Genomic DNA, 27,787 nt, shown 5'->3' with positions numbered 1-27,787 from the left:
ATGACGGGACAGGGAGCAGGGCCGCGTTCTGCCCGCAGCCACACGCGCAGCGCGCTCCTCGGGCAGCCGTGCCCCCCGAGCGGCGGGAACAGCGCCAATTTCCTCCCGCCGGGGCCGGCTCGGCTGCGGGCGGCTCCAGCCGGCCCCGCCCCGCCCCGGCGGCGCCCTCGGGCCGAGCGGCTGCGGCCCCGGGTCCGGGCGGTGTCGGGGCCGTGCGGGGCCGCGCGGGGCCGTGTCGGGGCCGTGTCGCGACACGGGCGGGTCCCGCGGCGGCAGCCCGGCGGGGCTGCGGGGGACGGGGCTGCCGCCGCCGCGGTGCGCGCCCGGGCCGAGCCCCTCGGGGCCGCCGGCGTGGACGAGGTGGTGGCAATAGCGGCGCAGCTGGCCCTGGAGCGGTTCCGGAGCGGGGACGAGGCGGGTGCGCGGCACGGCCCGGCCCGGGGGCAGCTGCGGGTGTGGGGAGGGCGCTGGCAGCGGGTCAGGGAGGGGATCCTGCCCCTCTGCCCGGCCCTGGTGAGGCACGGCTGGGGTGCTGTGTCCATCTCTGGGCTCCCCAGCACGGAGACAGGGAGCTGATAGAGCGGGTCCGGCAGAGACCACTGAGATGAGAGGTCTCTCATCAGGAGAGCTGTGGGAGTTGGTCCTGTTTGGCCCAGAGGAGACTGAGAGGGGATCTCACTAATGCATATGAATATCTCCAAGATGAGTCCCAGGAAGGCGGTGCAGGCTTTTTGGTGACAGGACAAGGAGCAATGGCCATAAATTAAAAGAGAAGTTCCACCTGAACTTGAGGGAGAACTACTTTCCTTTGAGAGTGGCAGAGCACTGAAACTGCTGCCCAGGGAAAGCGTTGAATTTCCCCCTCTGGACACATCCCAAACCCTAGATGTGTTCCTGTGTCACCTGCTCCAGGTGACCCTGCAGGGGGGTTGCACTGGGTGGTCTCCCTTCCAATCCTAACAATTCTGTGTTCTGTAACATTGAGATGTCAAGATTACTGCCTGTTGCATTGTTACTGTCTTTTCATTCTTATTTATCATTCTAGAGATGGAATTTCCTTCTAGTTTCACTAGTACTGAAAGAACATTTGTTCACCGGCTCTGTCAGTCTCTTGGACTGGTATCTAAAAGCAAAGGGTGAGTCCGGGGTACAGTTTTCAGTTCTTTGGTGCAGACGGATAGAATTTCAAGACTAATGATAACCTGATTGATGTTTTCAACATACCCAACTGTGTTGCAAGGAAGAGTATTAGAGAAAAAAGTGTAAAAGTAGCTACAGAAATGAGCATCTTTGTTCATTGCTGTATGCATGCTTGGAAAAGCTTGTGACATGCATTTTGGGACAGCTTGATTTTATACTTTGTGGATTTAATGGCTCCATTAAAAAAGGTTCTCACTGTGATTTCTGTTTTTTTTCTAAAGATTTTGCTTAGCATCTCATACCCTGACAGATAAAAGTTAACCTAGAGTAGGTTCCTTTTTCCTAAAATAAGTTTTCCCTCCCCCCTGACAGAAAAGGAGCCAATCGATACCTGACTGTAAGGAAGAAGGATGTGTCAGAGGCACACACAGTCATGACTTGTGACTTGGCTCTCTGTACGAAACACGCCGTCCGGAGGCTAATTCAGCGCTTTCCCGTCACAAATAAGGAACGCGCGGAGCTCCTGCCAAGGACAGAGCGAGGAAGTGCCTGTGCTGTTGAATCTGGTACGTTCAGCATGTGTTCTGATTTGGACTTGTCCATCGACACCACTCAAAACCACCTGCAACCCAGTGACAAAACAAACCTCTCTGTCCCCTCTGGTGTCCTAACAGACACCTTCAAACAAATGCATTAATTTTCCTTACTTTTAAGGTCTTTTATAACTGGTGCTGTGAGGAACTTGGGAAGTCATATCATGCACATTGAGATGTCCACCTTGTGTTGTGTTAATTTAGAATCTTTGAGCCAGTTCCAGCCAAATCTTTTTGGAAGCACATTTTGAAATGTGGCTTCACAGAAGTAACTATGAGGTGGGGTTGAAGAGTCAGTGTTACTGTGATGCCATAAGAACGCCTATATGAGAAAATGAGGTTGTCTGTTGTGCTTATAGAAATTAATGTCCTTGATAAATCAAGAATTTCAGTTTTTATTTCTTCATCTCTACAAAATAGATTTGGTGCTTAAGAGACTACTGTCCAGACTTGATTTCTTGAATATGGAAGAGTTCACTGAGAGACAAACTTCTGTCGAAATCTTGTTGTTTTTTTTTTTTTAAAGCAAGGTTTTCATCTAGATTATTGCTTTAGCAGCTACAAGTGGAAGAATTGCACTGTGTTTCTGTGTGCAGAGATGGGTGTAGTGAACAGAAAACATTTGTACCAGTATGCCTTGTTTAATTGCATGTTTTTGATACGTGGTGTCTCTTCTCGACGTGCTTTCTTTGCTGTTAATTCCAATTGTTTTTGTTGTTTAATAGGATTGTTATATGAACAGAGGGAAGCTGTAATAAAAGTACTGAAATGCAATGTCTTAGGAGTGTAAGGGATAAGTTAATGAACAGTATAATATTTGCCTTTCTCTGCATCTCAAGAATGTATTTTTAGTTCTCCTGATCTCTTAGTCTGTTTGTCTTGGTACAACAGAGCTTGAAATTTAGTATATGAATCTGTTAATGGCATTACATATGTATAACTGAGTTTACAGCAAGCTTGTCATTCTGCCAGAGAATAATTCTCAAGGAATTATAGAGTAGCACTTGCAATGATGGATGTGAAGTAGCTCCCTCAGAAGATGTGCCCGTTTTTTGGCTACTTAGGCACTGCTCTCTAACACATCGCACTGCTGTGTGGGGGCCAGGGCTCTTGATACAGCATGCTTGCATTGGTATGATTTCAGGCAAACGTGTGGAATAGCTTAAAGGTTTAACTCTGTCAGCGTGTATTTCTAGAGGGAGCTGCAGGTGTGAAATGTGGGCGCAGATACAAAGGCCACCAAAATACACCAGGCTGGTATTCTTTGGTTTACTTTGTTTCTCCTTTTGCTCTTTGTAGGCTTTTTTGACTTGGAGCAATGCTCTGGAAGAGTCTGGTTTTCTTCAAAATACCTATGAAAGTAATAACTGTTTTGAAAAAATATCTATTCCAAGCACTGCAGGACATGCTATAAATATGACGTCTAAATGTGTGATGGGTTTGTCACTTTACCCACAGGGATGCATAAAAAGCCAGCAATGTTAATTTTTAAGTACAATTTTTGAGCAGTGTTTTTGTGACCTTCCTCTGTGTCTGCATAAATAAACTTTTAACTTGTCTTCTCAGAAAACAAAGAAATAAACAAGACAAGTGGTCGACTTAATGATGGTATCCCCCAGGTCCCAGGGAAAAGAGGGGAATCAGAGTTTGATTCCTTCAGGCAGTCACTACCAGTTCTTGAAAAAGAGGAAGAAATTGTCCAAACCATAAAGGACAATAAAATTGTTTTGATTATAGGAGAGACTGGATCGGGAAAAACGACGCAGGTATGTTGCTTCAGTGAAATAAAAACTGTAACAGTATTTATTCTAAACTAATGCCAATTGTGTAACATTTGTGATATGGGGTACTTTGATGCTATTTTAAGGCTTTCCTTTTCCTATGTGATTGAAAATGTTGTTCCAGTTAATTTTCTTGCTTTTGAAACACTAAGCCTCTAGATAGGTACTAGAAGCATAAATGATTCCTTACAATTTTCTGGTAGATACCATTTTTTCATTAAAATAATACAAAATATTGAAGGGAAAGTAGCTGTGATGTTTGTAGAAGCCTTTTTCTTCTAAGGCTAGTTCTGTTCTTAGTATCCAGAGTAATCTGTTTTTTTGTGAGATTATCTTCAGGGCTTTGGTTTTTTTTTAGATTTCTCTGAAGCAGGAGGGAGGCACTGTAAGGTTTTTCTTTTAAAAAAACCTAAATAGGTTATACTTAGAAATTTATTTTCTGCTGATTCAGATCTGCTTGCTGTGATAATTGTAATGAAAAGTCTTTTGCAGTGTGCAATATTGATGTGCAGTTAATGGTTTCCCTGTGCTAACAAAGCTGTGATTTTTTCAAAAAGCAAATTTGAACCACTTCTTTACAGATCCCTCAATTTATCCTTGATGACTGCTACAAGAATGGAACTCCCTGTCGTGTGTTTTGTACTCAGCCAAGACGTTTAGCAGCTGTTGCAGTGGCTGAAAGAGTGGCAGCAGAAAGAAGAGAGAAGATTGGCCAGACAATTGGTTACCAGATCCGGTTAGAGAGCAGGTACCAATGGTACTTCTGAGTGTCGGTTGATCTTGTGTTGGTCTTGTGAATCTTGTGTACATTGAAACCGCAGTATGTTTGTGTTGCAGCCTCACAGGTGGGATACGTTACTGCAGGTAAGGAATACGTAAGAGTGAAAAGGATGGCTTTCTTCCTGTGTTTTGCAGTTTCATGTAGAAGGTTGTCTTACAGAACTGAATCTCAGGTATTTTCTGTTGATTTCTTCTGCGGAGCGTATGCATGGAAATCCTTGTCTGATTTTCAGATCAAGTCTACACTTTCCTCTTTTTTTCCCCCCCCCCCTCTGCTTTTAACATGTGTGGATCCAAAAGGTCTGCAAGCTTTGAAGGTAGGTGTGAAAACCAGCATGCTGTAACTAATGTTAAGTAGTGAGAGTTGATAGGAGCCATAAAAGGGAAAACAAAAAAATTGGAATGTGACTGATGAAGCTGAGCATTATTTATCAGTCTAGTCTGGATTAAATGTACTCTTCTTCAGCTTCTGTGTTTAAAACATGAAGTGATGCAAAAGTAAGAGATTTCAGTATCACTTGATGAGTTTGTCTGTAAAGCAGAGCATGAATGGATTGGTTGGGGTTTTTACATCTTTGCACCATGTAGCGAAATGACATTTCAGGGAAGGGCCAGCAGTTGAGATATGAATGACCAGAAGATGGCCAAAGGTTGTGTTGCTTGAGTGAACAAAGACAACACATAGCTGGTGAAAATGAAAGCACTTGAAAAATGAAGCCACAATAAGAATTCAAATATGTGTATGAAAGCTCACAAGGATATTAAGAGATTAGAAGAGCTGGTGAAAATGTGTCACAAATAAGCTGGATGATTAATAAATGGAAGTACTATGCTGGCAGAAGAAGAGCAAAGTCAGGTGAAAATGGTAGAATTACTGGAAGCAGTGCAGAAAATCCAGCTTGAGAAAAATCAATACAATTACTCCAGGGAAACACTGTAAGGGAGAGATAACAATATTTTGAGCTGTGGACAAAAGAAATTTGGAGTGGAGATGTTTAGAGGTTTGCTTAACTGTCTTCCAGAGAAAAGCGGTAGAGTACAGTACAGAGGAACTTTTCAGCTCTTTTAGGATGGCAGTAGCAGAGGGAGTAGTGAGAATTGCTGTTTTTATTGGGACAGCTAACTGTGCCCCAGGTATAGAATTGTAACATTTCAGTATTTTCACCTCCTGAAAAACCAGAGGATCAAGCAGATGACCCTGTGATTTAGTCAGCTGTAATGAGTTGTGTCTTCAAGGCAAGGCTTTGGGAGCTGTGGGGAGGCTTCTGTGAGGAGGTGCCAGAAGCCTCTCCCGTGTGTGACAGAGCCGGTGCCAGCCAAGACAGACCTGCCTCTGGCCAAGGCTGAGCCTATCTGCGATGGTGACAGTGCCTCTGGGACAGTGGGGAAATGGGGAGGAAAACCTGCACAACAGAGGCAGCGGTTCAGGAAGAGCCGTGAAAGCATGTGAGAGAAGCAGCTCTGCACACAGGAAGGTCAGTGCAGGAGGGGAGGAGATCCTCCAGGTGCCAGGGCAGCCCATGGTGCAGCCCATGGTGAGGCAGCTGTGGCCCAGCAGGCCGTGGAGGTCCGCGGTGCAGCAGGGGTCCTCCTGTGAAGGATTCTGTGTTGGAGCAGGTAGATGCTTGAAGGAGGCTGTGATCCTCTGGGAAGTCTGTGCTGAAACAGGCTCCTGGCAGAAGCTGTGGCCCCGGGGAGGGAGCCACACAGAAGCAGGTTTGCTGTCAGGATTGTGACCCTGTGGGGTCCCACACTGGAGCAAGCTGTTCCTGAAGCACTGCACCCTGTGGAAAAGGACCTGTGCTGCAGCAGTTCCTGGAGAACTGCAGCCCATGGGAAGGACCCATATTGGAGAAGCTCGTGGAGGACCCACGTTCCCATGGGAGAGACCCACATTCTCCTTGTCTTTCTCTGGAGCCTGGGAGTCTTTTTGTTGTGTTTCCTCTCCCCTGCCCATGGAGAGGACAGATAGAGTGGCTTGGGTAGGCACCTGGCATCCAGACCTGGCGCCATCCCACCACGTGTAGACAAGTACAAAGGCTATATCCAAGCACAGGCTGAGGAATTAGAACCTGGTTTTCCACGTGGAATTTTCTAGTAAAATGAATGACGTGCAGGGTTTCTTCACAGTTTACTTTTACTTCCTTATTTATTAAAATTGAATCTTATTCTTCCAATTAATCTGTTGTCCAGAGTTTTGGGGCACAAGCACTACAAATTGTTAGGAAATGTCTGGGAAAAGGCACAGTTTAAAAACAAGTGGTGTGCATGAATCTTTTGAGGAGAGAACTGTAATATCTCTTCTGGTCAGCAGCTGCTTTAATTTTTGATCCATGGAAAGCTTTAAATGGTGCAAACCCCTGAGTTGTCTCTGTGATGTGATCCATAGGGTTTCTCCAAAGACGCTGGTAACATTCTGCACTAATGACATGCTCCTTGGCACGCTGATGGCAGGAGACAGCACTCTCTCCACCGTGACCCATGTTATTGTGGTGAGCATCCTGTGGTCTTTCATGTGGGGTGGAGCAATATGTATTGCTTTGGAAAATGAGGTCCTCATTTGTTTTACTTAAATTTGCTGAGCACTTTAGGTGTTTTTGTTTGGTAGAATCTGAATCAACTTTAAAGACTTCAAAGAGTAGAATGCATGTTTTGTGCAGTTTGGTGTTTTTCTGTGTGTTTGCGTTTTTCCTGTAAAAATATCTTATTTCCATGCCAATGATTAAGTGTGGAATCAGGAGGAGTGGAGAAGGACAGAAGTGTAAATTTTTCTGAACTTCTGTGGTCAGCAGAAAATCCATAGGGAGGCTTACCTTGATGTGGTTCAATGTGATTGTGTCAGAATTTCTCTTACCATTTGTTTTAGCAATACAGGTTTTCAGTCCATTTGTTTGCCCAGAGTTTTCTAGATAATGTGGAGTCTAATTGTTAGCAAATTATTCAGATTGTTCATTTGTGATTATGTCAATATTCCTATGATGGAATTGAATAAGTAAAGGGAACTAGAATGTTTTTGGCAAGATTTAAGTACTGAAGATGAAAAGGTAAGTTTAGGTGCCTGCCTGTTTATCAAAGTTAAAAAAGCATGAGAATGATCTATACATTCTTGATGTCAGCCTACAAACTTTGTATTTTGAGTCCTTGTTTCCTTCATTCATAATATAAATCAAAACAGAAGAATGAAAAAGATGATTAATCAGTTATGTGCCTTAACCTACAGGCTTTGTGTATGACTTGTCTAATCAATTTGTCTGTTTTTCTGATTCTGTGGTGTCATACATTTCTTTAAATGCTTATCAGTGGTGAAGTGAGAATTTATTAAAATAAGATTTGTAGTTTGTGGTGTTTTCTTGAAATTTGGCTTCAAATACAAAATCAGAGAGGTTTCAGATACACACTTTAGCCTCTAAAGTTAAGGTGTTTACAGCTTCAGTGTTGCAAGGCACTCAGTGTGGATAAAAACTTTTTGAGGCGTTTTTGTTTCTTTATGGATAGTTTTTTTTAAAAAAACATATTACTTAAACTAGACTCACACATTTTAAGGCCTCTGTAATGTGCCACCAAAACATGTATTTTTTTTTTTTAGAGAAGTTTGTTTTTGTCAGAAGTTGTGATCCTGAATCTGTGATGGTTTTTCATCTCTTTTTTTTCCCCTTTTGTTACAGGATGAAGTACATGAGAGGGATAGGTTCAGCGACTTCTTGCTAATAAAACTGAGAGATGTGCTGCAAAACCAGAATAATTTAAAACTAATTCTCTCTAGTGCTTCTCTAGATGCAAATCTCTTTATTAGGTATTTTGGAAGCTGCCCAGTAATACATAGTAAGTCTTGATCTTAACTCTTAAGTCTGAGTATACCTGCCCTGAGACTCACAGATCTTACTAAACTGTAGCAAATTATTCTGAGGAAAGGCACATGATTAATACACTGAGAATTACAGGAATCCTTGTTCTTTCTGTATGCAGGTTTCTTATTTCTTGACTGTTTGCACCTCATTCAAAGTGAAGTGTTCTAGTCCCTGGGAGTTCTGTAAATGCAGGTACATCCTGCCCCCCTCCACTCTTAATTGAAGAAGTAGGAAGAGGTTATTGAAGTTCTGTCTTCATGCTGATACAGGACTTAGGAGCTACATGAGTGTGATACATATCAGTGCATTCCAGTAGGATCTTACTCTTCAGGCTTTGTGAAGGTTGTTACTGGTTACTGGATAAAACACAGATAATTGTACAAGTTCAGTTCAGAAATACAGGCTTAGGCAGGTTGGGTTTCACATGAAAAAAGAATTACATGATTCTCTGATTTAAGGAAAATTAGTAATTGTTCATCTAGGTAAATATTCAGAAAAGACATCCAGTTTCGCTTAGTTTGTTTGCAGACTCAGTTACCTGCAGTTAGACTACATTCAAATGCAAAGAAAAGTTACCATTATTTGCTGGTTTAATTTCATTTGACTGATCTTTAGTAAAGGCAAAATGTAACTGCGTGGGAGATGGGGGGTTTTTGTGGGTTTGCAGTTTTTGCCCCACCCTCCTGGTTTGCAGGTTTTCTGCATGGGTGACCTCTGGCACCTTGCAATTCTCTTACTTTTTCAACAGTAATGTCCAACTTTAATGTGTTTTGAAAAGTAGCTTTCAAGAGAAATGCTTTATCTGACAATCAGGTAGACTCTCTGCATGTCAGCCTTTTTTAAAAAAATCTCAATGGTTTTAGGAAATGGGATTGCTTAGTGGTTTATTTTAGCAAATGTTTGTGAGAAGGAAACCTTTTTTGCCTTCCTTTTTTTGCAGATGGAAGTGTTTAGTTCTCAGTTTTGAATTTCTGCCCAGTTGAATAAGGTTTGCAGCTTGTTGGAGACGGGAATCTGGAAATTACACGTGATTTCATGTTCTCTGAATTTTTTTTGCAAGGGAGTGCCTCAGTTGTGATTGTTGTATGACTTTCCAGTTTAGTCTTTTTGCAGCTTCCTGTTCTTTCAGATCGGTCAATTTGTGTTGGAAAATCTGCTGTCAATCTCTCCCAATCTCTCCAGTTTACCACAGTGTTTGTGCTGGTTATGTAACAGGCCAATAACAATTCAAAAGATGGTTTTTTCCCGTTTTTTTGGTTTGGTTTTTTTTTTTTTTTTTTGTTAATTTAAGAATTAAAATAAGTGGCTTTGTCTGTTAATGTAATATACAAGGTTTGAGTCTCCTTCAGCAATACAAAATCCTGACCACAGAAACTACATTTTGTAGCTGTGGATCACTGTAGTACACAGAGTTTGTGATCAGTGTTGGAAGGCTTCCTCTGTGACAGCTTCTAAAAGTATGTGAATTGTGGATTGTTCTTTCTGAAGGAAAATCCTGAGTGTTCCCGAGTCAGGTTAAGGAAGAAGAAATCAAACTGTAGAGATTTTAATCTTCATGCAGCAAACATCCTGCAATGTCGACAGATAAGGTCTAGAAAACAGTCCTGTTGAAAAAGAAATCGGGATAAATTATCAGAAGATAAAGGCCGCTGGGATGTCTCATCTGTCAAGAAGTATTCAGTAAAGAAAGCTCAGCTTTGCTGAATTAGTTGAGGACATGGAGATAAGGCTGCCTTCTCACATGATTCTCATGAAAAGAAAGTAGTTCAGTACAAAGATGTACTGTCTCTGTGTGGAACCTTCCAAAAAGCTGTATTAATTGCTTATTAATTAATTACATTTTTATCCAGATGGCAGACTTACATGGCAAGTTCTTGTTTGTAAGCCTAAACAAAAACGGTTGTTTTCTTTTTCTCATTTAAAAAAAATTGTAGTTAATAACTGTCAATCTTATGAACATCTCCTGCTGGAGCACTTCATAAAATTGAAGAGGTTGAGGCGAAACAAGGTGGCATTTGATTTTGGAAATGTTTTATTTTGTACAGTTTTGAGAAAAATAAACTCCAGTGAAGGTAGTTTTTTTAAAAAATTAATTCTGTAAGTGAAGCTGGTGAATATATGATCTTTTACAGATTTTTTCTATTTTAGTCCAAGGGAGACCTTTTGAAGTTAAAGAGATGTTTCTGGAGGACATTTTACAAAGCACTGGGTATACGAACAAAGAGATGGTGAAGTACAACGAAAAAAAGCAGCAAGGTCAGTGGACTTGTTAATTCTAAGGGTTGGCAATGAGAATCATTGATTGAACAAACAATTAACAGAATTATTTTCTGTTGAAGTTCCAGAGTCAGGAGATTAAATGAGTGTGATTAGATGACAACAAGTATCTTTAAGCTCTCAATATTTACATTATGGAAATATTTTATGCAATTAAAGAAAAAAAAAATCACTTTGATTCAGTGGTTGCATTCTGTTTTCACTCAGTTGATAAATGTCATCTTTTTCTAATTATTATGCTGTAGAGTTATATATAACTGGGGGCTCTGCCCACATGAATACTAAAGAAGCATAGGATGCTCTGTACCTTTGGGTGCAAATTAAAGTGCAGCTATTAAAGCAGGCATGATTTTGTACATCTTGCACTAAATGGACAAGGTATTCCCTTCAGTAACATTTTTCACTGCTTTCTTCAGGCATGGATGTATTTTTTTAAGTGTTAAGAGTCTTGAGCTATACATCATTGGTTTTAAGTTGATTAAGTAGATACTGCTTCAGAAGTTTTCCTGGCAACTGAAAGTAATGATCCCAGTGATTATTTAAAGAAAAAGTAAAAAATGCAAACCCCAAAGCTATAACATTCAATATCCAGTCCTAACTGGGTATTGATCACAGTGCTCATCTCTGATCACTGGGGTCAGAAAAGTTCAGTTAGGACACTGGTGTTTTCTGATGTTTCTTCCACTAGTGTAGAAAAGTAAGTTGTTACATGCAGGGACTGTATCACTTGTCTTCAGAATTCCATTGTGTAGAAGGTGATTACTTAAGGGAGATACTTTGAGTGCAGTAGTTTGGAATAATGGAGGTTTGGGGGGTTAAACAGCAAAGTGTTGGGTTTTACCTTGTTTTTATAGCCCTTGTTTGCAGTGGTGCTCTTTGGGTACCCTTAAACATGTCATTTATGTTGGACTGATAGTAGCATTCTAGACTAAATAAAAGAGGTTGAATAGGTAAAACTTGGTAAAACCTGCTGTAACTAACTTTTTTAGTAGAAAACAATGGATAATAAATATGACTCTAAAACTTTCTTGGGGAATACTTTGCATTCTAGAAGAGAAACAGAAGAACACTCTTGATGAGTGGTGTTCAGCTCAAGATAACACTAACAAAGGGACATCTCGGAGACAAAAATCAGTTCCGAGGACAAATGAGGAGTACAAATGGTTGGATGATGGCAGTGACACAGTATTTAATCAACTGGTAAGTTTTTTCTTTTGTCAGAAGAGATGTTACCGGTGTTCATATTTGTGTTGTATTACTAGCCATTTAAAATCTGTTTTCTAAAGTTCTGTCGAGTCTTTCAAGACATTAACGTATTTTAAAGATTACTTGATGAGGATGAACGGCTCTAGCTGAAGTGTGCTCTTCAGTTCGGGTGGTTGCACACAGCTTTTCCTCAGATCAAATGGCTCGACTGCCATTGTGTTCGTACTTGCGTATGACAAAATCAATGCATGAACCGATGCCTGAGTGCTGGGTTTCTGTTGCTGCTGGGAAAAATAACCATTCCAATTCTTTGTGGGTAATGTATGAGAATAAAGACAACTCTTGGAAAAGATTAAGCTTTCAATATTGTTTTTTATTTTCAGACTGAAAAAGATGTGAATTGCCTTGAACCGTGGATAGTAAAAGAAATGGATTCCTGTCTTTCTGACATCTGGTTGCATGAAGATACTGATTCGTTTGCTCAGCTGTTAAATCTTATTTTAACTGAAAATGTCAGTGGTAAGTTTCATGTGTTATTACATAAGAAAAAAGCAACCTCAGATGTACTTAGATTTTTATGGCTACTTTTATCTCCAGTTTCAAATGGTGTTACCTTTGCATTCTGATGCCGACTGAAAAAATGATTGGGCTAGCAAAAATAATGAGTTGTTTAGTTAGTTGTTGTTTTGAAGTATTGACAGAAGTGTGTTTCTAAAACAGTGTAGAATTCATATGAACTAACTTCAGAGATAAAGTGAGGAAACAAATTTTCTTTGCGCTGGAATTTGAAAGCAGTATTTGTACTATATTTAGATGAAAAAATAACATTTCTACTGGGTTTGCTGGATTTTTTTTTTTTTTTTTTTTTTTTACTTCTCAGTTGATTATAGGCACAGTGAAACTGGTGCGACTGCTCTGATGATTTCTTCAGGGAGAGGCTTTTTGAGTCAAGTAGAACAGTTGATCAGCATGGGAGCAAGTATCCACTGCAAATCATCTAATGGCTGGTAAAAACAGAGAAACCAAAAGATAGATTTATTTGTCAATATAGGAGAGAGAAATAAAATTCTTTAACATCTAAATTAATTTGCTAACTTATCACACTGCTGCAAGAACTATAGATTTTGACAGCCTCAACAATTTCTAACTCCTCATAATCACATTGTTTTCTGTAAATTCTAAATTGAATTCTTAATTACATGGTCTTGATTATGAGCTATAAACTTTGTTTCAGTAGGTCTTATGTAAGATACTGGTTAGTAGAACAACTGTAATCTACTGAATTGGACCAAAATATTTGGCAATTCTAGTTTCATGGAGCTACACATATCAGAAGATCTTTCTGTTATGTTTCTAAATATATTGTAGCATGTAAAAAATATTTGTGAATCTGTAGAAACTCAGGTTTTGTGGTCATGGAGTATGTCTTCATATAAACAGGGAAGTACAGTAAATAATTGTAGTATGGAATTATAAGAATTAGGATTCCAGGGGTCTGATATTTGGTGCTAACATTTGAATAACTTGGGGAAGAAATGCAGTTTAAAGATAAAACAGTGAACTGCATAGTGAGGAGGACAGCTTCTGAAAGACATGAAATAGCCAGATGTTATGCCTGAGGTGTGACTTCTTGAGATGACTTCAAGGATACTGCAAACAGGCAGGTCTGATCTCTGCACCATTTTTAAAGGAATGGCACCTTCTTCCTCCTCACTTCCTCGTGCATGTTTGCTCCTGTGTAAAACTGACATTCTGTTGTGGTAAAGAACTGTAGTCACCTGAAAGTCAGCTGTTAACACCTATTCAAGCACTTTCAAATGGGAAGTTGCAGATCCAGCAATAACAGTACTGATGTCAATACAGAAATGGGTACAAAAGTCTGATGTCAATTGCCTCTCCTGATGTGCTCTTCATATGCATCTTTTGAAGTGAAAAGTCTAATAAAAATACTTGTGCAACTATTTCAGGATGGCTGTGGACTGGGCTAGGCACTTTGGACAGACAGAGGTTGTTCATCTGTTGGAATCCTACAGGTAAGCTGTAACTGTTTTGCAATATGAGTTGTATATGATATACAAAGAGTTGTGATGGAAAATTTGAGATTTGTGTTCTAATCAGAACAGGTTTTAGCTTTTCATGCTCTAAAATCTGGACTTAATAGCAATACCTTTTTTTAAGAATAGGAATATTGAAAAAAATAAACAGCAAAAGAGTTTGTACTCAATAGCATATTGTTTATGTTTACACAACTTGCTAATTCTATACTATGTACCATTTTCTTTTCACATGCTTATTTTGGAAACAAATCTGTAATGTGTTTTTATCTATTTTTTTATATGCAATAGGCATATTAAAGAAAATTTACAGAAGTAATGTGTACACTAGGCCATTCAAGAATGTTTTTCTGATTAACTTACAGTTATCATACTTGAAGGTAGTGTTTTGTAAAGATTATCTCTACTATAATTTCTCTTAGTGTAGTTTCTGCTAGTGGGAAATTTTTGGAGAAGACGTATCTCTTAAATATTTTTACTTGAACAGATAAACGAGAAGTATCTTTATACTTTCCTTTGCTTATGGTTGTGTTTCAATGAAGTTGAAGAAAACTAAAGTTAACACTAATAAATAAAGTGGCATCCTTCATTGGGTTAACACTGGAATCAGTAAACAGTAATAGTATGGTGATTCCCTTCTGCTACACTTAAACATCAGAATTCAAGACCAATAGTCATGTTGGTCTCGATCTAAGTTTGAGTTGATGGCTCAATGCAAACCCTAAGGGGCAGCCTTGATTCTGGTGTATTTTCCTGTTACAGCGCTTCATTCGGATTTGGAAACATGGATGAAAATTCCCTGATCCAAAAAAGTGCTAGTGACCTTAGTGCAGAGGACAGAGAGCTACTGACAGCTTACCATCACAGTTTTGATGATGAAAAAGTGGATCTGGATCTGATAATGCACTTACTTCACAGCATCTGTCATAGTTCTGATGCAGGTAGGTAAATACCTAACCAGTGGTTGTGGATTTGACTTCTGATAATCATGCTCTTTTTTCAGCAATCCACAAACGTTAAAACCTTCTGAGTGCTATTTGACATGTATTTGAATTTTCTGTTTAACTTTGCAAACCCACTTCCTTTTTTAGGAGCAATTTTAATATTTCTTCCTGGGTATGATGAGATAGTGAGCCTGAGGGACCGCATTGTTTTGGATGACAAGAGATTTGCTGATAATGCTCACAGGTAAAACCTTTAGTTACTGTGGCTTTTCATTGCTTCTTTTAAGGATCCTTAAAATGTCCCTTTTGTCTTGCATTAGATACCAAGTTTTCATGCTTCATTCAAGTATGCAGACTTTGGACCAGAAGAAAGTGCTTGAAAGTCCACCTTTTGGCATCCGCAAAATTGCAAGTATTAGAGGACTTTTTCCAATGCCACAATGACCTATTTTGCCATTGCTTTTACAGTTATTATAGTGTTAGTGGTTTTGGGTTTTTTTCTTTGCAGATTCTTTCTACTAATATTGCAGAAACCAGCATAACAGTCAATGATGTGGTGTTTGTCATTGACTCAGGCAAGGTGAAAGAGGTAGGACTGCCTTAAATTTTCCTAGTGTGATTCTAAAACACACAAAACACACAGTGCATAAATTTTGGAGAACTTTTTTTTTTTATTTATTACTTTACAGTAAAGTGAAAAAAAGCTTTTACTAGCTGAGAGCTAGTGCCTGTCAGGCAACAGTCCTTTCTGAAAAGTTTCAACATGCATTTGTTTTAAGACAAATTCTGTAAGCTATCTGTCTAAAAAACTTTGAAAATCTTGAATTTCAAAAATTGTGGAGCATTAAGATACTAGAAAGGAGATACCCTCATTAATTCACTTGAAATTGAGAAGGTACCTTTGTGTCAGAAGCTGCTGTATATCTTACTCTTTCATACTTTTTAGAAAACTTCTGTTGGTAATCTAAATAACTAGTAACTTGTATTTCATGTACCCTATTGAGTTTTCAGTTTGTATTCCTGTCTTTGTTTTTCTAGAAGTCTTTTGATGCACTGAGTTGTGCTACAGTGCTAAAAATGGGGTGGATTTCAAAAGCCAGTGCTATCCAGAGAAAAGGCAGGTAATAAGTGCCTCATAGCAGTTTCCATTTTGCAGATATCCACAGTTCTTTATGTTTAGAATAAACCACACAACATAGTAATTGTTCCTGGCCTATTCCGGTGTTGTGTTGCATAGAGGCTAACACTGGTTCTCTGCAGACGAGTAGGCGTCAGCATGTATTTCCTTGGAATAATCTCCCAAGTTGTAGAAAAGTGATGCTCAGGCATTTCCCAAAGGTCTGGGTTGTTTTCCCCCCATTAATTTGTTCTCCTTCCTCTTTCTCCCACGTAGCACCTGCAGTCACAATGTCCAGTGGGGTGTTTTCACATCATGTCTATGGGCAGAGGACTGCCTATTTCACTTTCTCCAAGCTATCCATGACTTAACAGGCCATGATTATATTCTTCCCAGCACTGTGGGTGAGGGCTCAGAAGTTTATATAGCAACAAATGCCTGTTTAATCAATCATATTGGCATTAAGCTGCACGTATGCACATAGATGTATATGACTGAGAGAATTTGCTGTCCCTCATTCACTCACAAGTTACTTCATCTTTATTCTACCTTTTATTCCAAGCATCACTTCTTTTTAGGGGATGTGAGGGGAAGCAAGAAAGTTTGCAACTGGTTCCTTACAACCAAGGATGATTGAGATTTGGACTGGTCTTAGGTTAGCAAAAAACCCACAGCACTTTACATTAGAAAAGCCTTGTTTTTCTTTCTCCAGATTTCTCAGTGTTGGGTTAAAATTACAGTAAAAATTTGCCACACTCTTAAAAATAATTCATGATTAGAAAACTTTCACTTTGCGTGTGACTTAACAACACTTTCTTCATGGTAGTGTCTCTTCTTTTTCATTCTGAGTTTCTGTGTCTGTTTGTTGGCTTTTGGTTTTGTTTTTAGAAAGAAATCCTCATTTTCACAACTTCCCATATTTTATTTTCAAGGGCTGGGCGCTGTCAGCCTGGGATCTGCTTTCGTCTCTTCAGCAGGCTCCGATTTCAGAATATGTTGGAATTTCAATCTCCAGAACTTCTAAGACTGCCGCTTCAGGTGCGTGTTCAGTTAGAAACTATAATTTTAAAAAAATACAATGTCCTCAAACCATACCGTTAATTGCAACAAATCATGTGTTTGGCGGCTGCTTCCAAATCTTGGTAATCTTTTTTTGTTCTGCCTTTTACCTTGCAGGAGATCTGTTTGTACACGAAAATTCTTGCTCCAATTAATTGTCCAGTTGTAGACTTTCTTATGAAAGCTCCTGATCCTCCGCCTGCTGTAACTGTGAGAAATGCTGTGCATATGCTTAAGGTCAGAAAAGGAATAGGTTTAGATGGTAATCGTGTTTGATCCCAAACTTGTGGTGTAGCAGTTTACTGACATCAGTTTGTACTGAAGCTGTTTTTAATTACTTAAGGATGTTTTGAAGTTTTGTTTATTGTCTGTTTTCATATTGTGTGTGGGGATGTGTTTTTCCATGTCAAGGGAAGAGAGTGCTTCAAAGTCTTGTCTCTGTTAATAGTTTGACTTGCTTCTTCAGTGTTTGGAAACAAGTCTAGTTAATGTCCATTATTCACATCCTTTTTGCTTTCACTGTAAATTGATTTTGTCCACTGTACCCATCCCCCTCTCCTTTATTTGTTTGTTTGTTTGTTTATGAACAGACCATAGATGCCATGGACCCTTGGGAAGATCTCACTGAGCTTGGTTATCAGCTCACTGAATTACCTGTAGAGCCACACCTCGGTAAAATGGTGTTGTATGCTGTAGTTCTGAAGTGCCTGGATCCTGTTCTGACCATTGCCTGTGCTCTTGCCTGCCAAGACCCTTTTGTGCTGCCCACGCTGGCCTCCCAAAAGCGTGCAGCCGTGCTGTGCAGGAAGCATTTTGCGGCCGGGACGTTCAGTGACCACATGGCCCTGCTCAGGGCTTTCCAGGTAGTCTTTCATTTCAGAGAGTACTAATCACAGCACATCACCCAAGCAAAATGCAGATGTACCAGTTGGATGTAGAGTGGCAGACTGTTTCTTTTTGCCTAGTGCCTTTCCTGTGTATTGGACTCATAAATTTGTGAGGGAACCCTTTTTGTAGTATGTTTTGTTTCAAACCTTAGAAAATTTGGAATGTTTCAACAATGTGCCTCTTTGCATCCTACTACACTGAACTTTGAATCATGATCTTAATGTAATGATCTTTATTTATTGTTTTAACTTGACATAATCATCACTGGAGTGAGCACATAAAGAGAATCTAATTGTTGAACAGAAAAAATAATCTGGCTTGATACATTAACTTTTAGAGTGGGTTTTGCATTCATTTTATTGACATAAATGTAATCTTTAAAGAAAATGAAGTTTTTAGTTTAAGTCCTTCAAATTAATAGGCAAATGTGAAAACATTTTCAGGCATGGCAGAAGGCACGCAGTGACAGATGGGAGAGAGCCTTCTGTGAAAAGAACTTCCTATCCCAAGCCACAATGGAAATCATTGCAGGAATGAGAACACAGGTGCTTGGCCAGCTTAGAGCCTCAGGTAGAGAAGTTGGAAACAATTTTAATATTGTTTTAAAGTCAAGCATATAGAAATTGTAACAAAAATTGTGTTCACTGGTGTAATTTTCCTTAATTTGAAATACACCGTCATGCACACATTCATGCAGGGTATGGTGCAGATGAGGAATTGTGGCTGATCTAACTGAAAGCACCCTCATCTCCACATGCCACTGCATTTCATGTTTTAATGAATTATTCCCATAGGAAATGTCTTTATATTGTAGAAAATAGTGGTATTCTGTGTCAGTATGAAACCCCTTATCAGGAAGGATTTCAGTGTAATGGTTTCTTCTTGGTGCTGTTAAGGTTGGCAGTGGTGAAAAATGCAACAAAAAAGTCATTTATTTCACCTTTAGTTTCTGACTCCTTTTGAGAGGCAAACACAAGGTAACATGGCACTGTTTTGTCTCTTTCATTTGTCAGGTTTCGTGAGAGCCAGAGGAGGAGCTGATATTAGAGATGTTAATACTAACTCTGAGAACTGGGCTGTAATTAAAGGTGCCTTAGTGGCCGGGATGTATCCCAATCTTGTGCATGTAGACAGAGACAGCCTGGTGTTGACGGAACCAAAGGAGAAGAAAGTGCGATTTCATCCTACCTCTGTTCTTGGTCAGTCTCAGTATAAAAAGGTAAAGACACTTCGAATTCATAGTTCAAAAAAAAGGGCACTAAAATCTGTCACGTGTTTTAGAAATGTCTTTTCCTATTTGTCAGTACTTCAAAAGCAGTATAGGCATTTAACACTACAGCTTTAGAAAATACTGTTCTACCCAGCTGATAGAACTGGAGTTGATTCATTTTTTCATCCTTTCAATTAGTCCTTTCTCTAGATGGAACAAGGCAAAAAGGCAAAAAAACTGCCCTGCTATAAAATTGTTTTAAAGATACAATGATCCCTATTCTTAAAAGCAAGTTTTTCTCTGATACTTTTTTTTAACATTTCTTTTTAAAGCAGCATATTTTGTTTTATCATGGTAGGATAATTGATGAATCTGATTGAATTCTCTCACACTTTTTTAAGTGCATGTATATTTTTATATGTATATAATTGTAGATGTATTTAATTCTCAAAATACAGAATCAGAGAATGGTTTGGGTTGGAAGGGACCTTAAAGCTTATCTCATTCCAACCCTGGCCACGGGCAGGGACGCCTTCCACTAGTCCAGGTTGCTCAGAGCCCCACCCAGCCTGGCCTTGGGCACTGCCAGGTTGAGGCATCCACAGTGTCTCTGGATAAAATGAAAAATACATTCAAATTTACATTAATTACAGTTACCTGCTCTTGCACAGATTGCCCCAGCAAATGGACAAGCTGCAGCCATCCAGGCCCTCCCCACAGACTGGCTTATATATGATGAAATGACAAGAGCTCACAAGACAGCAAACATCAGGTGCTGCTCTGTTGTGACACCTGTCACCGTGGCCCTCTTCTGTGGACCAGCCAGACTACCAAGTAATGCCTTGCAGGCATCTTCATCCTTTCGAGGTACACTGGAGTCTGGATTTGGGATGTTCCCATTGGTATACATCAGCGTGTGACATGCAGAGCTTATTTTCCAGTAATATTTAATACATGTATTGTCTGATTCTGGAAACAGCACCTGTTATAATTCCTGTAGCTATTCAGGAAGAGTTTGTTGGTTCTGTAACAAATCTCTCCATTTTGGGATTCCTTACCTATTCAAGTCCATAAATTACACAGTTGTAGGGTCTCAGAAACTGCAGTGTAGTTTGTAAGGAAAGAACGCAGCCACAATGTCTAATGAGAACTGTAGTACTGGTACTGAGAAGTGTAGTATGCATGTTCTTTTTCTACAGACTACTTTATTTGATACATTGAACCAGATTATTCAAACAGAATAATTTAGAAACAGTCAGTATGGCAAACAAGTCATGTTGCTTCTAGCTAACACATACATTTTCAAGATATGTTCTACTGATAATTTTTAATTTCAGTTAACTGTACTATTAACTGTAAGTAATAGGGAATATATATACATTTCCTTCTTACTTCTCATTTAAATTGAGTCCTGTTGGAATGGGAGCAAAAATAACTGCTTCTAGTTGTCATAGTTTGAATCAGACTAAAAGTCCAACTTATTTCTAAAGCTTTCCTGTCTTGCTTTTAAACTGTGAACCTTAGAGTAGTGCTCATGCTGACTGAATTGCACTTAAGAAAAATAAAGAATCCTAATTAATAGCCATATATATATTTTTTTTTTTTCTTACTAGGTCTTTAACTCTGCTGTTTTACTAGGAAATAGAGGCACGTGTGATTTTGCAAACAGCTTTAGGCAAAAGTTGTATAGTGGCCTGTGAATACTGGTGAAGGTACATGAGTTGGGTCACATCATATCAATCCAGGTTTTTACATAGTAGGACCTTCAGCAGGTCTGGCTACTTGATTGCTGCTATCTGGAGCAAAGACTTTGCAGTGTATTTGCAGAAAAGAAGAGGTAGTTTTACAAATGTTTACATTGAAAGTCAATTTTAGAAGGAAAAATATTGCTGGTAATACAGTAGTATGTGGGTTTTTGTATAGAAATAATAGTAGAAAAAAATGGAAATTCTAATGAACCTTTTGTCTTTAATTCAGGGGGAGGGGTATCTAATGATAGCAGTGACAGTGAGAATGAGGACAGGACATCTGCTGATCTGGCACTGCTGAAGCTGGATGAATGGCTCCATCTCAAACTGGACCCTGAAGTAAGTAAGAAATTACTCCTGGGTTTGCTTCATGTAGAGGAATTGTAAAAAGATGTGAAAAGGTTTTTGTAACATTTGAGTAGCCAAGAATTTTCTCCAAGAATGTCATGGTCCATTTGGGTCTCTCGAACTAGGTACTCTGTGATTTAACCTTTACTTCACAAGCTTATTAAGAATTAAACGGCTTCAATCCCCTTTGGCACAGAGTTGTCTGTTGCATGAATTTGTGTATTCAAAATCCAAGTTGCAGTGTTTGATCACCTATCACCCATACCTTTCTCTTCTTTTACCTGTCAGCAGAAAGAAAGAGAATAGTCACCTAAGTCAACAGTGAGAGTGCTCATCCCTCTTCCTCCATATTGGTGTGGGTGTCCTGTCTCTCACAAAAGGGAGCAGGAAAGCCTCAGCAATCCAGATGCTGTTGGGTCTGTTTCAAAAACTTTCTGGGCAATATGATGTTTTATATCTGAGCTTGGCAGTTTTGTCCCTTTCCACAAGTCAGCAGATTCTGAAGAGACTGGCAGACAAAAAATGATGGGTGCAAGGGACAGCAAGCTGCAGGTGACAGTGACAGCATAAGGGCCCTTCTGCTCCTTCTGGCCTCCTGTCCTGCCTGCATGGTGCTCCATCAGGCCATAGCACAAGCTGGGATAAGCCAAAATCTGAACCGGAGCTGAGAGAACAGTCACATTGGCATATTGTGTTCTTCTTTCTCTGAGAGGATAACCAAAATCAGATCAAAAAAGGAGCACTTGAAGCTGAAGTTGCTGAGAGAAAGTTGCTGTCAGATTTTGGAAGGATAAATTTCAAATCCTCTTTGAAATAGAAGTCTTTATGTCATTGAGGAGCTGTGGCTGTGGTAGGAGGTAGTTTATGGGTCATGAAACACACAACTTTACCAACTCTAATAATAATACTCTCTCTCCTAGTCATGTCCAGAAGAGTGATTTTTTAAAATTTATTGTAATGGAAGCATTTCTGGTAGCAGAATTAGACAATAGTCTTCTGAATTTAGTCATTACATTTGACCAGGTGTCTATGTAAGAAAAATATCACTTAGAGCTCTTTTCCATCAACTATGACTGAAGAGTGCATGAGTAGAGACTGACTTGCAAGGAAGGGCATAAAGCATGAAAAAACTGGGTTTTCTTGAAAGAAAAGAAGGGAAAAAAAAGTCTGTGGAATTACAATACAAAGCTAAGTTTAGTACAGAGCTAAATGAAATGTTTCCAAAATGACCTTGTACCCAAGGAAAAGAAAGCAAATTAACATCTTAGTTTAAATATGGATTATTCCCCTTCCCCAAGACCTTAGTCTTGCCTTTAATTGTGGGCCCTGTTTATATTAGAATGCCAGGTGCTGCCTGATAGGGAAAAGACAGGGTTCTCTTGCCTGTGTGATCTAATTTTCATCAGTATTTAACAGGATTGGAATTTATTACAGGCTGCTGGTATGCTGCTGCAACTCAGGCAGAAGTGGCACAGCTTGTTTCTGCGTCGTATGCGAGCTCCTTCTAAGCTGCAGTCTCAGGTTGATGAAACAACTGTAAGAGCAATTACAGCTGTTCTGAGTGCTGAAGAACAGTCTGCAGGTCTGCAGCAGCCTTCAGGAATTGGCCAGAGACCAAGGCCTGTGACTTCTGAAGAATTTCCTTTGGCATCTACATGGAAGTCAACCAGCAGCAGAAAAAGCTCAACAGAAACAGAATTGTCTGACTCCTCTCATGCTGAAAAGTAAGATGCTGAGGTCTTCTCCTCACTGTAGGTTGCAGTTTATGTATACAAGTATCACTAAAGTTTCTGCTAGTAATAGGAGGTGGAAACAGCGGAAGTACAGCTGGAAGGTGTTATACTGTTGTATGCTGCATTGTAATCCCAAAGAGAAATATTTCATACCTGGGGCTGCTGTTTGAGAGAGCAGTCAGGAATATTGTCCATGAATTGTGATGTTTGAGAAGTAGCAGAAGAAGTTTAACAGTAGCATTAAACAGCAATGAATGGTCAGTATGAGTTTAGTTAGGCTTTAATAGATTTTGTAGTTGCTGTAATACATGTGGTCATGCAGTAGGCTGACAGGTCGATGTAAGTTGTTCAGTGACTGCTTGTGAAACTCAAGGTATGTCCTTTGTAGGGTTTCAGTGAAATCTACTTCTCCTGCACTCCACCAGCCAAAGAAGTACAAAGAAAATGACATTTTGCTCTCCAGCCAATCCTCAGATGACAGATCAGCTCAGTCCTCAGTGAAGCCTGCAGACAGCAGTAGCTATTCCAGCCCCTGTGCTACTCCTTCTCCAGTGTCTGGAAAGGTAGAGTTCTCTAACATACCACCCTGCTCTTCCAAAGTAATAGAATTTCTTGCTGATACCATTCTGCAGTTAGGTATTTTACTGATAAATTAGGAACCTAACGTAGCTTTTCATTTGTAACACTGCATAATACTTCCTTCTGGAATTTAAAAATCTAGACTAAATATCCTTGTTTCACTAGTTTAATACAGCAAAAATAATTCGTGGACTGCTGAGGTAAAGCTATCCAAAGTAGAAAAAATTAGATTTAAAAAAAACCCCAAACTTGTTCTAATAAACATGTATAAGTTTTTTTCAACTAAATGAGTATATTATATACACACTTCTGAAGTTTTTGGATTCTGCCTTTCTCTGCATCCATAATAGATTTTCAATATCAATACTGATTCTGTCTTACCTGCCTTACTATGACTGATTTTTGTGATGGTTATTTTAACAAAGCACACATTTTTAATGAGATTACTGTGACAGTTGTCCCTGTGTACTTGAATAGTAGACTGCAGTAACACTAAGGAGATCATTCAGAGGAAACTTCATGGACTCATTGGAGGATGTAGTAATTCCTCTTGAATCTTTCAGCTTTTAAATTAAGACAGCGTAAAAGGAAGAAAACATGTTTCCTGAATATAGAAATGCGAGTAGTGTGATGTAGGCTACACTCTAGGATGATTAATTTTGGTGTCATCATCTGTCAGACTTTAACCAATTCTAATTAATCACTAGGCTTTTTAATCCTATTCTGCTCTACTTGTTTCCTGCCCCTCATGGATGAATTACTGTGGAAGGGGCTAACAGCAGGCCTGTTAGCTGAAGGAGCGAAAAGAAGCTGAGAGGCAAGAAGAAGCTGATCAAGAGCTCTCTCCAAGGCTGCTACCAAGGAGGCTGAGAGAAGAGAAGAACTGGAGAAAGATAAGGAGAGAACTGCAGCCGGATAAAGCATTTTTAGAAAGTTAACTAAAGTCATGTTACTGTTCACCAGTGGTGTTATGTTGATTTTTTGTAGCCAATAGTTGGGGTAGAAGAAGTATAAACAACTAGAAAGTTTATAAAAGGTCAGCCATGTTCGGTAATAAAGAGTTGCCATCTGAGACCGCCTGTGGTCTGTGCTTTGTGTGGCGACCGCCTCACGATGCAGTGTATATACCAGTGACAGCTGGTGCCCACCGCGTGGAGCAGCAGCCTGAGCAGCGTGGTCGGTCTGGAGCCACGCGGGGTCCCAGCGACTGGCAGCCCTGACCCGCTGGGGAGTAGCGGGGGAGGCGGCGCTGGTGCAGCTGAGAGTGGCGGATGGAAGCCACAGGCAAGTCCAGACCTGATCTTCTCCTATCAAGACACCTGGAAGCAGGTGGGGCACCAACTAGTAATAATGGGAAATAAATCTAAAGAGGAAGAGACTCTTTTGGCTACATAGAAAGCTTTGTTAAGAAATAAAGGAATTACTACTTCAGACTGTGCCCTTTGTAGTATATTGCTGTGGGCTAGATCATAGGATTTTGCCACTGATCCTGACACAGCATTTAGTGTTAAAAGCTGGAAAAAAGTCAGGGACAAGCTGTGGGAAGTCATCTGAGCGGGAGATAAAACTATTGTCAATCTAGTTGTTACTTGGAGATCGCCTTTTGAGGCATTAAAGTAATGGAAAACAGCGGGAACAAGCAGAGTACAACGTGGATGAAGATTTGGGGTTGATAAAGGAGTCTGATGGGAGGGATGAGTCAGATGGGGCCTTTGATGGGGAACTTGTTGAATACATCCTTGAAGAAGGTGCAGGTGCCCATGGAAGTTACCAGGCAGGCTAGCAAAGCTTCCAGGAAAGTTGCCAGAGTTTCTGCGCTGGATACTGAAGCTTTTGGGAACGCTGCTAGGGCTTCCAGGCAGACTGCCAAAGTATCTCCTTCTCAGACTCCTAAGCCTCTTTATCTCACACCTGCACAGCAGCTTTCAGCGCTGCCTCTATACACTGCACCACTGCGCCAGTTAGCTGAAATGTCTTTGGCAGAGAGACAAACCCAGCTGTCTGCCCCCTGCTCCCCTCTGACGCTGTTGAGGCAGGATGGGAATGAATAGACTTTGTTCAGAAGGCTGAGACTGTAACTGATTTATTTCAAAATACATCTCTCTTTTATACAGAGCTTTCTGCAGACCAGCTCTATTGGTCCTGAAGTGAAAACATCTCACCTATTGGTGTGCAGTGGATGACGTATAGTAGTAAAACCTAATTATAAACAATGTGAACAACAAGAGAGATAAAGAACTTACTTACATTCTTTCTCAACACTTTCTCAAGCTTCTACCAGGTTAGAAATTTATGTTTTTTCTTTGAATCTAAGACCTACACCCCTCCACTCTAGCCCAGCCATTTGCCCCCCGCCCCCCTCTGAGCTTCATGAACAGTTTGCAAGGTCGTATCCTCCACTGCCGGACAGTGACAGCAAATCAAGTGAAGAGTCACCCGCAGTAACACCTGAGTTGGGGCAGGGAACTGTTGACAGTTCAGCTTCTAAGAGATCTAGCCCTACTGCCCCATGGACTTTGCCTCCGTGTCAAGTAACTGTGCTTCCATGACAGCCTCAGAAGTTTTGGGAATTTGTTAGGAAGAAAGCAGCTGAAGAAAAAAATTGGGACCTAATAGAAAGATTCGGTGCCCCAAAAGTAGCTCAGGAGTAGAGTGTTAAGGCAAATGTTGCCTGTGATAATCCTATGGCTTTTCCAGTTTTTAAAGCAGTTCCTGGAACAGGGCAGGATGACAGTCATCATGTCTTTGCCTGGAAGGTTGTGCAAGATCTCCAATTGAAAGTGGCTCAGTTTGGTATTAATTCCTCAGAGGTAATGCAATTAATACATGTAATTAATGAGTATGCTTGTACCTTATGACATCATGCATCTTGCTACAGTTTTATTCCAATCAGTACAGTATGGTGTGTTTCAAGAAACTTGGAGGTGAGTGGCTGAGCACACAGCTTTAACAAATATGCAGCTGCTTCAACACGACTCATGCTGTGGGTGTTGATGCCTTATTGGGCACTGGGCCTTTTGCTAACCCAGATTTGCAGGCAAGGTGAGATCCTTCAATTTTGACACAAGCTCAGCAAATAGGCATGAGTGCTTTAATTAAAACAATGGAAATGGCAGCTCCAAAACAGAGATATGTTACTATACAACAATGGATGAGAGAACCATTTTTGCAGTTTGTGGAACAGCTTGCTGCAGCTATTGAAAAACAGGTAGATAATGAACCTTTGTGACATAGATTGTGTATAGAATTGGTGAAAGAATGTGCAAACCCAGACTGCAGAACAATTATTGACACCTTACCTGGGGAGCCCACATTGTCTGAAATGGTTACTGCTTGCTCAAAAGTTGGTTCAGTAGAGCACAAAATGGCAGCTCTTGCTGCAGTTCTAAGACCACCACCGAAATGCTGTAATTGTGGACAGCAAGGGCATGTAAAGGCACAGTGTAATACCCAGAAAATAACATCTAAGTCAAATGCAAGCAGCAATATGCAATCATTGTGCTAAATTTGGGCACTGTGTAAGAGTAAGTATCATGCAAATGGTCAGCTGTTGCAGGGAAATGGGAAGAAGAACACAAAGGGGTGTGTGGGGACACAAATAACCTGACGACCATTAACAGCAATTATGGGCCTTCCCGGCACTGCAAAGCTACCCATTTGCAAACAGTATTCAGGAGCAACAAGTGGGTCCACAGGGATTGATGTACCCACCACCGACACAGTAACTATTTTGACAAAAGAAATCTGCAAATTGCCCCATGACACCTATGGCCCAATAGGACGTGGATTGAGTGCATTTCTGATAGGGATATCAAGTACTAGACTTAAATGTATTCATGTGCATTTAGGACTTATTGATGTTGATTATTTAGGACAGAGTCATGCTATGATATGAATTGATGACTGCCCTATTACTATTCAGAAAGGAACTTGCATCACTCAGCTTGTAGCCTTTGTGAGTTTTGTTCCCAATACGGTAAGTACCTCAAGTGTTCCGGACTGAGAAAGTAACGGAGAACCATCCAGAAAAGACATGCATCCTCACAGCCAGTGGATATCATCCAGGGACCGTATCGGTAACAGGTTTGATTGACACTGGAGCAGATGTTACAATACTCTCGTGACTGTGTTGGCCTCAATCGTGGCCTCTCACTCGTGCAAGTTTTGGACTTACGGGGTTGGGTGGTTCTACAACAGGTGGCTTGTCAGCCATTGTAATTAATGTGGAACATCCCGATGGCCAACAAGCTAACATCAGACCCTCAGAATTACTGTGATTTTTAATTACTATTATTACAGAATTACTATGGATTTTTAATAGGAGCCACTGTGATGCAGGGTGGTGAATGTCCAGTTGTAGCCTTGACATGGTTAACAGATAAACCTGTCTGGGTTGATCCGTGGCCCCTTACTACTGAAATGCTTACTGCCCTGCAAGAATTAGTCACAGAACAATTGCAAGTGGGTCATATTGAAGAATCA

At 40.3% G+C, this 27,787-nt stretch overlaps 1 protein-coding gene across 1 annotated transcript; it reads left to right on the top strand.

Moving 5' to 3' along the window:
- LOC144245866 (3'-5' RNA helicase YTHDC2-like) lies at nucleotides 1–25,750 on the top strand. Its single transcript, XM_077790183.1, has 28 exons — nucleotides 1–418; nucleotides 1,046–1,136; nucleotides 1,513–1,706; nucleotides 3,300–3,499; nucleotides 4,096–4,262; nucleotides 6,684–6,786; nucleotides 7,960–8,116; nucleotides 10,291–10,398; nucleotides 11,471–11,619; nucleotides 12,009–12,144; nucleotides 12,506–12,632; nucleotides 13,593–13,658; nucleotides 14,442–14,620; nucleotides 14,771–14,867; nucleotides 14,944–15,031; nucleotides 15,132–15,212; nucleotides 15,662–15,744; nucleotides 16,673–16,778; nucleotides 16,917–17,036; nucleotides 17,390–17,662; nucleotides 18,131–18,257; nucleotides 18,701–18,906; nucleotides 19,569–19,764; nucleotides 20,875–20,984; nucleotides 22,428–22,717; nucleotides 23,115–23,289; nucleotides 24,936–25,059; nucleotides 25,641–25,750. Exons 1-28 carry the CDS (start codon nucleotides 1–3, stop codon nucleotides 25,748–25,750), a joined length of 4,281 nt encoding a protein of 1,426 aa, XP_077646309.1.
- The last annotated feature ends 2,037 nt before the right edge of the window (nucleotides 25,751–27,787 follow it).

The sequence above is a fragment of the Lonchura striata genome, chromosome Z (genome assembly GCF_046129695.1).
Source record: "Lonchura striata isolate bLonStr1 chromosome Z, bLonStr1.mat, whole genome shotgun sequence".
Classification (NCBI taxonomy): domain Eukaryota; kingdom Metazoa; phylum Chordata; class Aves; order Passeriformes; family Estrildidae; genus Lonchura; species Lonchura striata.
The sequence above is the reverse complement of the archived record's forward strand: the minus strand, read 5'-3'. Positions and strand labels throughout refer to the sequence as shown.